Below are 12,838 nucleotides of genomic sequence, written 5' to 3' on the forward strand. Positions count from 1 at the left end.
AAAGTTGTATCATCTTCCTTTTACTGAAGTCGCAGCTGTCATGCAGCATTCCCATAATAGCTTTGTATGCCGAATATACCTGCTCTAGCGCCATAATTGAGATATCTCCGTAGTAAGGCGGACCTCACAAGTAGACGTTATAGCGAGGCCTTTTCCTTTATCAGTCCGCATTGTCGCATCAAATCGTAAACATCCTCCGCCACACCCCAGGATAACTCAAACCCACGACCCCCCGCTCCATACGCATGAACGATCACCCCCTGACCTTGATCCCTCTCCACTTCAATCCTCATACCCCCCTCTCGTGCGGGTCGACGACCAACAACATCACGAATAACATCGAACTCTCCTCTACTTCCCTCCTGGAAGGGAAACCACTTAGCAGCATTCGCCAGTAGCTGGGCCCGTGTTTCCATCGACGGATTAGGATCCCAATTATGCGGCTGCTTCGTGCCCCCGATAATCGTCCCACCACCCAACGGCCGCGGGATACAGAAGGACCACGAGCCATCGCTATTCTGTCGAGTGATAGTCGCCGAGCACGGATTCCTGACCAGACACGTTTGCCCTAAAATAGTCAGTCAGCATCACCCTCACTTTCACCATCACCATCATCATCATCATCACTCACCCCGAATAATATAACTCTTCTCATCCCCAAACCCCAACCCAGAACAATTAACCACCGCCCCCACCCTCTCCGCAAGATAGAACCCCTCCCTCAAATCCACAAACGTATACTCCTTCACCTCCCCACCCCTCAAGACAAACTCCCGCAGCAACCACGCACAATACACCGGCGAATTCACCACGAATGTCTTATACCTCACTCCCCACTTCACATCCCCCGGCACCTCCTCAGGCTGTAAGTACTCAAACCCATCCAGATGCCCATACACTGCCTGGATGTTCTTCTCGTCGAGGTACTCCGCCGGCGGGTTCTCGAGGTGCTCGATGCCAGTGATGGACTGGACGCCCGCACCTGGTTCCTGGGCCGCGAGTGTCCTGAAGTGTGCGTAGGTGCGACGGGCTTGTGCTTCTTCTCGAGTGTGTTGGGCGTTGGAGCCCGGGACCGGACGATAGTGGGCGCCTGCCCAGGGTGAGGCGTAGTTGAGGGATGTGCTGTGGGGGAAGTCCCGGGCTGTGAGGAGAACGCGTTGCGATGGGGAGAGGTGTTTTTGGATGTAGAGGGCTGTGGAGAGGCCGATTATGCCGGCTCTGTTTGGTTGCAAATGGGGTGGGGGTGGTTAGTGGTGTTTTTGGTTTGGTTTAGGGGTGGCACTGGCATTGGGATTGGACGTACCCTATTACTACGATGGTTTCTTTTTCAGTCATTATGCTGTGGCTGGTATTGGTTTTGTAGATTGGTTGGATTGTGTGTGTATGTAAGTACTAAGTGATGTGGTGATGTTGTTGTTGGCGGGAATTGAGGGGATGATAAGCGTTTCTGGAACCAGTTCCCCGCACGCGGAGGAGGCATTGAGTCATACTTTGGGGCCTTTTATAGCCATCAATCGTTCCTCTTTTGGTCGAAATGCTTCTAACTACTTTAGATGTCAACGCAATTGGGTAATTGGTGATGTGGCCATGGCCGGCCTGATTGCGTCCAGAATCACCCGGACAACTATCTGTTGTTCAGGAATAGATACAAAAATATAGCTAGTATTTCGGGGTAAGCGTGGAAATTATAAAGCGCACTACTAAGATGTTCTTCGGTTCTAGCTTCAATTATGCAGGCTAGGACCGCCGACACTGACCATCTATCTATCTGCTATCTAAGCTCTCCGAATATCGGCTTCCGCCTGTCTCGCTTGGTCACGCCCACCGCGCGCATGGACTTAAGGCGGTCGTCGGGACAATCTGGTCATCGAGATAGTCCAGCCAAGGCGCATGCACGTCGCAAGCCAATGTGCAACTCGAGCTGGCCTGCCAGGTAGTGTTGCCATCGCATTGACTTGTACTGCATCAGACAGGATGATCGTGCTCGGATGCAGCGGGACCAGACGAGCTCCCCGTTTGTAGGCTGAAGACGAACTGAATCCGCGTCCGCTTGTAAGCGGTGATTGGGTATATCTTCGTGAAACGTCATGCTATGGCGTGGTATCAAACACATCTTATCTTTCTGCCATTTCTTTCAGCAATTCGAGAAAACCAAGGCTTAATCCAAAGCATCGGGCAACTTCTCGATGGTGAATTTGCCCCTTGCAACCTTCATGATGGGCACACCAGGAATCTTGCGCAGACGGCGACACAGATCTTGATCGTTGGTCGCCACAATGTAAATTCTATGCTTCGTCACCTACGAGAGCCGTTAGCGCGCTGTGCTACCCCAAACGAAGGGGTTTGAGTAACCACTCACCCGATCCACGATACAGTCATCTGCATAGGTACCCTTGTGAGAGCACTTGACCCTAGACCACCGAGGGTCTTTGGCAACCCGAAGTGCGAGGCGGTACTTGTCACCCAGCTTTTCCAATTCCGCAATGGTGCAGTCTGAGAAGGTCGGAACACACTTCGCGTATAGCCTGCAGCTAGTCTTAGCAGATGTCCAAAGTCCAGATATTGTGTGCAACTCACAGGTCCATCATCGAAGTAAGTAGATCCTGCTTCGCTCGGATAGCGTGGGACACAAAGTTGGTATCGACCAGCACGTGGTAGGGAGGGCCAAGGGCAGTGTTTGCGGCAAAGAACATGTTCGAAGGGGCTTGGGTGACTTGACGAGTCAGCTGATCCTCCTTGGGCGTCTCCTTCTTCGCTTCCGGCTTCTTCAGTCGCTCATCGCGGGCCTTGATGGCGCGCTTCATCTATAGATTCAGTAGGATCAGTTTCCGTTCCGTATCGACTGCAAAGCCTTGTAATCATACCTGCGCGAACTTGCGAGTCTTCTTTTGCACACCCATTTTGTTGACAATAGCCTTGACCGCTAAACAGGGAGAAAAAATTAAAGCAGCGGAGAATGGGATCGATATTCGTTGCTATCGATATTGTTGAACCCAGAAGATTTTGGAGAAGGCGGAAAATCAGATCACGGGCCGATATTTTGCCGTGATAGCCAGAGCCAAGCAGTTCCGTTATCATGTGATCTACCCGTGACCGCCTGTCGCGTTGCACGGCATCCCCGTCCGTCTAACTGGAAATGGCAGTACCCTGTCGCGAAGTCTAGAGCTTCTTGGGATTCTCGTTGGCATCATCGAAAGCAACGTACAGGCCCGAGTGTACAGTTGCACTCTGACTCTAATTGAGGAGCATTCTATTTCATATTGGATGTCCACAACAATGCCATTGTTCCGAGCGTGACACAGACTGAATCCTACCATGCACAAGGCATCTTGTTGGGTGATAAATTTCAGTCAGTCTCAGTCCGCCAGGATTAGCATGGGCCGAATGCCTGCGTCTCCCGACGCTTTTCTTATCACATCCAAGGAAGAGGAAAAATCTCATCACCGTCCGAGCTCCTCGACCACCCCGCAACGTCTAAGTCCCGGGACCTCCCACTAGTCCCGAAGAACACCAGTCACAGCGCAGCTTCTACTTAATCACATCACATTGCATGCACAGGCCGTGTCCATCTGTGGAAGGGCTATTTTGGACTCCATACTCCGTATACTTTCTTACCGGGTGTGCGTAGAATTGTTGTCTCACCAGCTCCGACTGTGACCGACCGTTCAGATCCTTAGCTCCTGTAAGTGTCAAATAAATCGCCGATAAATGTACTTTATACTGCGACCATCTTGCGTATCCGGCCTTTCCAAAGGAAACGTCTCTGGTTGTGTACACGGGTGATGATGTTCCCATTCATGATACCAATGTATATTATCAGTTTGGAAATAAGTAGTACCCGTGGGAGTAGTACTATGAACCTGAGTGCCCGCGGTTTCTACACCGCCGTAGTATATACTATGTAGCGCCACCCTGTCCATTTCGCGAAGGATGAGCGCAATTCAGATCATGGTAACGATTATGGGTGGCCTTACGGCACATGTAGTGATGGCTCTTTCGGTTTATGTTCAAGGTTCATTTGAGGACATCACCTAGGATGCATGCGCCCTCCCATTTCCACGTCTTAACGGAAGTTTTTAGTATGTTTCCTGCTTATTTCGGTCCTTCTGCGTACTATTTCAGTGTTCACATCCACGTGAGTACCCAAGTATATCACGTACCTCAGTAGTACCGTCCCCAGCACGTCGAGGGATGTGATTCGAAGTTCCACTGCACATCACCCAAGATTAGCCACAATCCTACTGGCCACATGGATTGAGCAGTCGAGGGGACGCATTGACGATACCAGTCAGAGTGCTCATTTACGCGCCGAGCAGGCCACTTGAGGGCGACTCTAGGGCGGGTGCGGGCGCTGATTGGCACAACCGAGTGATGAGGCCTGCAGCGTGAAGAAACGCCCTCTGCAGTCCGGAAGCCAATCAGGTCTGAGGAGCCGACGGGAAAGGTCCCTGACAGCAGCCGCTGGCCATGCAGAACTCCCCTTGGGTAGGGTCCTGTATACCTCTGCTTCCCATACTGAATCTTAGTGGTAACTATGTCACTGGTACCACTCCAGCCCCGCCTGGGCAAAAAACGGACGCATGCAATAGGATTGAACTAACCACCACCACGACTCCATACTACTTACTCACCACGCTTCTCTCTCCCTTTCTCACCCCCCCATTTCCCGCCCATCTCTGATCGGTGCAACAATTGGCGCTCATCTAATCTCCTCCATTTTAGTCCAAACTCTTTCCTTTCCACTGATTGCGCTTCATGTTGATTGTGGGTGGCATCGTTCGATGATTAGCCCGCTTGATCTTCCTATAGCTCCTGGTTAGCCTGCCAACGGCGTAACACGAAGGAGACTGAACTCCTCTCGCAGACCCCCCCCTGGTCAGACGCGGGAGGATCGACTGGCAGTCTGCTTTGCACTCTGGCTCTCATGTCCCGCTGCTGCATGCTTGTTGGTGTGCCGCTGCTGGAGCCACCGACAGCTCCTCATGCCGCTCGACGGGTCTTATTTGCCCTCGTCCGCTAATTAAGTCGTTGAACGCCCTGCTCGTCCCATATCGAGGATATCCTGGTCCATGGAAGCGCCGTCCACTCCCCTTGGCGCTAGCTCGTGTTGCTTGATGGCTGGAGATTTCGATCGACTCTCTCTGCTGCCTTCGGAGACGTCTCAGATTTTGCAGGTAACTGTCCTTTACAACTACACAACAGCCTCTCATGGCTGGCGCCGTCTGGAGAATAATAAGGATTAAAAGTCCACAGGGCCAGAGCACGGCTATCAGTCCATGCTCGTGTGAATCCTGTCATTAGTGTTAGTGCAATCGTTTTCCATTTTACTTTTTGCTCCCCTCCCCGCCTCTGCCCTGGTCTTCCTTATTATCTTTCCCCCTCCACAATTCGTGCCAGCAACGTGGTAGCCTGCCTAGTGCGTTGTATCCCTGGCCGTTCCACTGCATCATTCTTTGTCTTTCACTTGCATTTTTGTGCGTCTGCCTTTTTGTTCGGCTCGGATTTAGCACGCTATCACCATCATATCTGTCGCTGTACCCTGCTACAACCTCGCTTCTTTCTCGCCACCCCATACCCCCAAGTCTGCTGGGACGAAAGGCCGTCGTTCTGGTTGTTCTTCTAATTCGTATATCAATACTCTGACTGTGGTCTCTTCTACCCCATAGTCAAATGTCTTTTGAGAACACTTTAACGCTTGGGTTCTTGATTCGGTAGGCATTTGGAGCAGTGACGTCTCGTTGGCTGTCCTGGGCGGGATTGCACCCTCGGTGCCCAGCTTGAACTCGTCTTCTATTACGTGCCGATGGGTGGTTTATAATTACCACTGCTCATTTTGGCCCGAATAGCGCCTGTGCCCATTGCCACGCCGTTACCGCCAATAATATAATTGCTCTACTGTGTGCCTGGACCGCGCACTTGATAGCCGCTTGTCTGGAGACGGAGCTTGGGATTGGGAGAAGGAACACGAGTTAAGCAATTCCAGCACCTTGTTCAGGAGCATCTCTGTGTACAGTCGGAACGATGGTCGAATTATCATGGAACAGAAATCCAGTTCAAGTCCCAGATCCTCGACCTTCAAGAATGAAGCCTGCCGCGCCCCCAGTATCAACGCAGACACAGACAGCCCCTGCCCGGCTTGAGCCATGTGCGTCAACCGCGTCTTTACTTCTATATGCGCAGGGCTCGGTGATTGTATGTCTCCACCACGATACTTTGGCACTCGAACGACGCTTCGAAAACCACCAGGACGACATCGGATTCATATATGTGGATAACGTGAGCGAACGTGGTGCGGGAAGGCTGGTGGTCAGTTACGATGTCAGCCAGACTGCAATCGTATGGGATCTGTTCACAGGAAGCGTACTCGCCAGGTTCGCCTCCTTCGAGCAGCTCAAGGTTGCCGCCTGGATGCGAAATGGGAATGTGGCCTTTGGTAACACCCCCCTTCTCATAAAGCCATGTTTTCTCTCGCAAACAAGTTCTCACTCCCATCTGCAGGTAATGAAAAGGGAGACGTGATCATATTTGAGCCGTCTACTTCGGAGCATGTTTCGTGCCGCACCATCTTTGATCCCATTACCGCTCTAGCCCCCGCTACGGATTGTCGAACATATGCTATTGGGTATGTACACTGCGCCTAGTGGTTGTGGCATTTGAATGGTCTAACTGATTGGCGTAGTTACCAAAATGGTTCGATTATGCTCGCGACACTGCACCCAACCTTCAGCATATTACATACCATGTCCACTTCGCGAGGACCATCGGCGATAATTTCGTTAGCGTGGCATGCGTCCTCATCTAAGCAGAAGTCAGATATGCTAGCCACTTTGGCGGCCAATGGTGATTTGAGAGTCTGGAGCGTAGCAAAGCCGCCGCAGAAAGAAGCCCCACGCGTTATCAGAGTGCTCAAGAGGTCTGATGGCTCCCCAGCCACTGAACCGAAGTGGATGGCTTGGTCTAAGAATGGTAGGATTGTGCAATACCTTGAAGGGTAAGCAGGCGCCCGCTATTTTCCCTCGGGTTGCGAGGCTAAACACCGTCAACAGTGAAACGTGGGCTTGGGATGTCAGGACAAAGCACGTCACGTATGAGCCCATCCCCACCATCGACAACCCACTTGGCTTTGCCAACTATGGACCGACCGCCACACTATTTACTCTTGGTCCTCAATACACTGTCCAGCAGTACGATATAGACAGCCCTGCCATGGTCGCGAATGTGCAACATGCCCCCGCTGGAGCTTTGCCACCACCCACAGAGCAACCGAGATTACGCACCTTACAGGAACCGCCAAACATGAGGGAGTCTGGTGCGATGTTTGGCTCTCGAAGGACCCCGTTCGACACGAATGGAATCGAAGCTGTGCGTCAACAGCGTGCCGATGTTGCGAGTCCTGTGAATAGGAGTCATGCCAATTCGGTTACGAACTCCGTTAGCTCGAAGGCTTCCTCGGGAATGCACAAGATCCCGTTCTCACCACCCAGTAGGTCCGGTCAGACCACCACATCATTCTCGTTAACTTCAGCATCTGGGAGAGAAACGCCCCAGCCATCCGGGGCTTCCTATGCCTACGCCTCGTCTGTTTCAATGTCGTCAACAAAAAGCTCCCGCGCCGGTTCACGGCTGAGGAATGAGGTCCAGCTTAGTCCTGCCGAAAAGCCAGTAGATCTATTCCCTTTTACACGTGCACGCCTCAATGATGTGCCTTATGGACACCATAAACCCCTTGACGAGTCCCGCCTCACGCCGGATGATCTACGCCAACAGATGCTGAGCGTTGTATTTGGCTTCGATGGAGATATTGAAGGTTTGATTAGGGATGAACGTAAGTTCCATTCTGCACTTACTAGATGGGTTTACCCAAATTTGCTGATTCTGTGATTAGTGAGCAACCATCCCGAAGCTAGTCAAAGTGCCATTCTACTTGCTCAATGGATTGGTGAATGCGATACAGACTATATGCTTTCCATGATAACATCGGGACCAGCTTCAATCACAGACTGGATGCTCCTGGCATTCAGTCAGATGTCTGGAGAATCACAGTCGAACAAGGTCGGCCAAGCTTTGGTCCAGAAGCTGCTGGAGATTGGAGATGTCCATACGGCAGCCACCATACTTCTAGGATTGGGAGACCGAAACGATGCCATCGAAGTCTATGTCTCCCAGAATTATTATATGGAAGCCATTCTGATGACATGCCTTGTGATGCCTACGGACTGGCAGCGACAATCGTATTTGGTTCGCCGATGGGGGGAACATGTTGTGTCTCACTCTCAGCAGCAGCTTGCGATTCGGTGTTTCATGTGCACGGGTGCAGAGCCCTCCGAGCCATGGACGTCCCCCGCTGCGCAACAGGCTACATCTTTCGCGGAAGCTATCACAAGAAGGTCTCCAATGACATCCCCGGAACCTTATCCAAACCCAGCTAGTCTTATGGTTCCTAATCCCCACCCACGACCAGCTGTCAATGGCAGACCGGTATCGAAGACGCCAGCGCTGAAGCTCATTACTTCATTTGACTCTCAACCAAACAATCGATTCAAGTTCCCCGGGCTGAAGTCAGATGACAGAACTCCAACAAATGCGCCCGGGGTTACACCGATCGCGGAATCTGCGGTTGTCGAATCTGCATTGTCTCCGGGTGGGTTTGGGTCGTACAAGCTAAACAATATCCAGAGCATAAATAACGCCATGAATACACGTACAACCACGCCCGCCTTCAACAGACGGCGTCTTCCGTCTATCGGGGAGACTCCGATTGACGTACACCCTCCTACATTTCCCTCTACGGGATATAATAAACAAGTGCTAGACTATGGATCAACGTCAGAAAATGACGAGAGTCAGCCATCAGAGCAGAAAGGGGAGGAAGCAGATGACGAGCAGCTTGGTTTGCTCTCATCTGCCCGCTATGACCCTGAAGAGTACAAGCCCAGTCCTCAGACCGCAGTCCAAGCGACAGCGGATACCTTCGCCACCATCAAGGGTCTTCCTTCTCCGGCTGCTGGGGTTTTTGAGGCTCTAAAGGAGCGTTCGGACAGCCGGAACGGAACCAGAGACCGAAAGCCAGATGGCTTGCAGCTAAATCTTCATCACCGCAACGCGTCGGAGAATGATCTGCTCGCCCAATCCGAAATGCCGGCTAACTTCCGCAGTCCAGCGTCAACGCTAAATAGCTTCAGTTCCGCTAGGAGCCCCAGCGTTAGCGGCCGCAGCATTGACCCGTATATCAGTAGCCTAGGCGAGGCAAACTATCACGCGAAGAAGTATCAAGGAAATCGTCCTAACGGAAGAGGAAGAAGGAATACGGATGAGTCGGCCAGTCAGACCTCGGCTCGGAGGTACCGCTCCAGAAACGCATCACAGGAGACGCGGGGGCGAAACGAAAAGAGATACATTCCACCCGCCAAACGTTCTCCCTCCTCTCCTGTCCCAATGTCGCCAGAGGAGCTGGCTCGGATCAATGCCAATGCCGCCAACAAGCCATCATCTCGAACACGCAGCGCTAGCAGGGTGCGCAAACCACGTTCGCGCCACTCCTCTGAACGCCGTCAAAACCGTTCCGCCAGTCGAAACACAGCCAACCATCTTGGTACTGAAAATCAAGGTCCTTCCAGTCGAGGACGCAGCATGGACCGTCAAGAGTCAGACGCCAGATCTCCCTCGTCTCCATTGCCGGGATCCAGTGCCGAGGACGCATTGAGACTAGTTGCGAGTGATAGAGAACGGTTGCGGACCCGCCAACGGAGCGGCAGTCGTCGACCTGAAAAGGGTGCAGGTGGGAGGGGGGAGATACCATCTGATTCGAAGTGGACAAGAGCGAGGTCTCGTAGCCGTCACGATACCGAGCCGACAGAGAGCGCTCAGCAAGTTGTGCCCGAGTTCTTCAACGGCGGTGCCACCCATGATGGCATCTATGTCGTTGATAACACTCATAGTGACAATAGTATGCTGGCACAGGCAGCTCACGAGGAGCAAACTACTACCCTTCAAGTTAATTTTGCGGAACAGCGGAGGAAGGAGCTTGCCGCTGCAGAGCTTGAAGCTCGGCGCCTGTCGCTGGCACGCAATCCATCGGCGCCTAACATCCCATTTCCAGGGGAGCTGCAGCCGAGTCGTTCAGCTCTGGAAAATGCGACATTTTCCATCAATGCTTTTGCGCCGCGTACTCCCGGCCGGAACCGGACTGCTACAAACAAGGGTTCTCCAGAGTATCCAAGCAGCTCCGATTCGAACTCTTCGAGGTCCGGTGTGCCCTTGGGACTGCCAGCAACCCCGAAAGCCATGAAGCACCCCAAATATAACGGGTATGATGAAACAGCACCGACTCCTCCGGTGCCTTCTGACGCCGGCATCCTACTTAGTGATGCCAAATACCAGGGTGATGCTGAACGGATCGGTCGTTCGATGTCTGTTCCAATTCCCGAAAGCCATCAGCCTGGCGCGGTGCCAACGAATCTCCCAATGCATCCAAGATACAACCCTCATCTCCCAAGAAGTCGATCCACAAGCCGAACACGAAGCATGGCTCCTCGTCGAGACAGTGGCGGACATAGCTACGGCGGCTCCCCTGTGACGGTTAGCATAGAGGAGACGATCGAAAATGCAATGGCAAACCAGCAGACCGAGAACCCTCCCATTTTGCCGGAGCTCCAACATCTGAGTCCTCCTCCACCGCCACCTCCCCCAGCTGCCCCTTTGGCCTCTCCACGCGAGTCTTCAGGGACCATAGACATCGCCATTGACAATGAAGACTTCGGTCGGCTGCTGCCTCGCGCGATGACCACGGGACCTACGCTTCACACGGATGGCCGTCCGGGTCTGGAACAACGCCGTATGTCTTTCGAGCACCGCCGGGGCCGCAGTGTCAACGAGAGCCTGAGCAGCAAGATCCGTAACCTGGCTCGGATGGGCAGCACCAAGAGCACAGACTCGTGGGTTGCTACTGATATTTCGATCCCGTACGAGAGCGTTATCGTCGACGGGCGCATATAAGCATACCTTTGATGCATTGCATCTAACCTGTCAACCACTACAGTTGGACAATGATGATTGATGACATTCTGCTTCTTTTCATTCTTTCAATTACTTTTACATTTGCTTGTTTCCCTAGCCCCTCTTTTTCTTTTCCCATCCAGCCAAGGCATATCTCAGATATTGGTTATCGTGATAGTTGGAACTGTATACCCTGGCACTACGCTTCCCTGATAATGATGGATAGGCAAGGAATAACTCAGTTACCAGAAGATGCACTATAATGGTTTTCTTTTATATTCTCATTCTTCCTCGTCTCTGAACATGGCCCTCGGGGGCACGAGAAAAGTCGCTCCTTAACCTATTTGTCTAAGTCTTGCCATACTATGCAAACACTTAGTGATTAATCAAGCCATTCCGGACTACACTGCTCAAATACGCTAGAGCATTTGGCCTCACGAAGGCATTGCTTGCAGGAAACATGTAGCTGTATCCAACTGGCACCGGGCAACTATCGGTCAAGGACAAGTAATCAACTGGCAGAGGGGAAAGTCGTAATTAGAGTTCACCTGTCCATACCATGGACAATAAAGTCAGCGCTATGATGTACAAGCCACTATACAAACAATCAGTCCCATTTCCCCCACCACCCAGAAGTGTGCTGCTGTGGAGTGTTCAAACTGTCCGTCGACATCTTCCGCTCCGCCTCCAACATTCTGTCAAATTCCGCCTGAGCCAACTCACGCTCACTCGGCTTATCGTTAGCCGGAGCCGGAGCAGGAGCAGAGGCAGTCGAACTCGACGCAGGATTATACACCGTCCGCACCTCCCGCTGAGCCGAGACATTATTCTGTTTCCGAATGCGCTCCCAGGCACTTTCCCCAGGCACCGACTGGTCCTTGCCCCTATACTCGGCAGCCACAGGACTAGCGTCATCCCAGAAGTCATCAGCATTATCCCTCGACGGCTTCGGCGTCTCATAAGACGGCGTAGCCACCTTCTTCGTCTCAGTACCCCATGACGTCGTACTCGACCCAAACCTTGCCGCCTCCTCATCCGACCCAGTCTGCACCCCAAGCCCATCACCCTGCTGCTGCTGCTGTGGCAACTGACTCTGTTCCTCACCCTTCGACCCCGGCGGCGGCGGCGTCCTCCCCGTCCTATCACCAGCCCCCCTCATCTCACCCCTCCTCCTCCTCGCCTCAGCCCAAAGCCCCTTCAACCTAGAATCCATCATCATATCATTAATATCCCTAGCACCCGCAATCCCATCACCAATCAACAGACACACAAACGCAACAAAAGCCGTCTGCATCCCTGCCCGTGCAGCATCCTTTCTCCACGTAGTCGGGTTCTCCCTCACCCATTTCTGTATCCCCGCGATCAGCAAATCGTACCGTCGGATGCCCGCCTCCGGCGCGAAGTTCTTCTTCCAGATATCTGTCCTCTGCGATGCCTTGTAGCACGCGATCGCGCCAACGAGCACGCCTACCGGCTGTCCGATTCGGCTGTGGTAGAGGCGTGCCGTGCAGTGCTCGATTGTGGCGTCCGCTTCGGGCTGGGTGAGCGGCCGGTGCGCGATCCGTTGGTGTTGTTCGAGTGTCCGGATCACGTTGATGGTTACCAGAGAGCTCCATACGCTTTGGCCTCCGAAGCCTAGGTAGAGGGTTATTGGGTCCGGGCGTTTGAAGAGCTTCGGGTTCACTCTTAGTGGGTGGAAGCGCGAGAACGGGTCGTTCGGGTCTTTGAACACGGCGGGCGGGTCCCCGGAAGGTGGGGGGTCGGTGGTGTATGACATTGTAGTGGTTGGAAAGTTGTGGTGTGGTAGGTGGGAAGCTGGTGTTGTGGTTGTGGTGGTGGATGG

General features: G+C 52.8%; 4 protein-coding genes across 4 annotated transcripts; 1 reads left to right on the forward strand and 3 right to left on the reverse strand.

Moving 5' to 3' along the window:
• Positions 1-137: 137 nt before the first annotated feature.
• Positions 138-1,335, reverse strand: BO85DRAFT_489592 (FAD-dependent oxidoreductase; the record flags this gene model as incomplete). Its single annotated transcript, XM_025663612.1, has 3 exons — positions 138-568; positions 632-1,218; positions 1,304-1,335. 3 exons carry the CDS (start codon positions 1,333-1,335, stop codon positions 138-140), a joined length of 1,050 nt encoding a protein of 349 aa, XP_025514120.1.
• Positions 1,336-2,047: 712 nt separating this feature from the next.
• Positions 2,048-3,003, reverse strand: BO85DRAFT_61398 (rRNA-processing FCF1 family protein). The gene is made up of 4 exons (XM_025665529.1): positions 2,865-3,003; positions 2,578-2,804; positions 2,360-2,525; positions 2,048-2,299 (listed from the first exon to the last, which is right to left on the reverse strand). The coding sequence occupies exons 1-4, from the start codon at positions 2,898-2,900 to the stop codon at positions 2,159-2,161; spliced, it is 570 nt and encodes a 189-aa protein (XP_025514121.1). The 5' UTR covers positions 2,901-3,003; the 3' UTR covers positions 2,048-2,158.
• Positions 3,004-5,741: 2,738 nt separating this feature from the next.
• On the forward strand, positions 5,742-11,299 carry BO85DRAFT_61448 (WD domain, G-beta repeat protein). Its single transcript, XM_025665530.1, has 5 exons — positions 5,742-6,433; positions 6,499-6,622; positions 6,680-6,991; positions 7,047-7,825; positions 7,886-11,299. Exons 1-5 carry the CDS (start codon positions 6,022-6,024, stop codon positions 10,993-10,995), a joined length of 4,737 nt encoding a protein of 1,578 aa, XP_025514122.1. The 5' UTR covers positions 5,742-6,021; the 3' UTR covers positions 10,996-11,299.
• On the reverse strand, positions 11,245-12,833 carry BO85DRAFT_450848 (putative endo-1,3(4)-beta-glucanase). The gene has a single exon (XM_025660468.1). The coding sequence runs from the start codon at positions 12,770-12,772 to the stop codon at positions 11,603-11,605; it is 1,170 nt and encodes a 389-aa protein (XP_025514123.1). The 5' UTR covers positions 12,773-12,833; the 3' UTR covers positions 11,245-11,602.
• Positions 12,834-12,838: the final 5 nt, after the last annotated feature.

Source organism: Aspergillus piperis (assembly GCF_003184755.1).
Source record: "Aspergillus piperis CBS 112811 unplaced genomic scaffold BO85scaffold_13, whole genome shotgun sequence".
In the NCBI taxonomy this organism is placed as follows: Eukaryota; Fungi; Ascomycota; class Eurotiomycetes; order Eurotiales; family Aspergillaceae; genus Aspergillus; species Aspergillus piperis.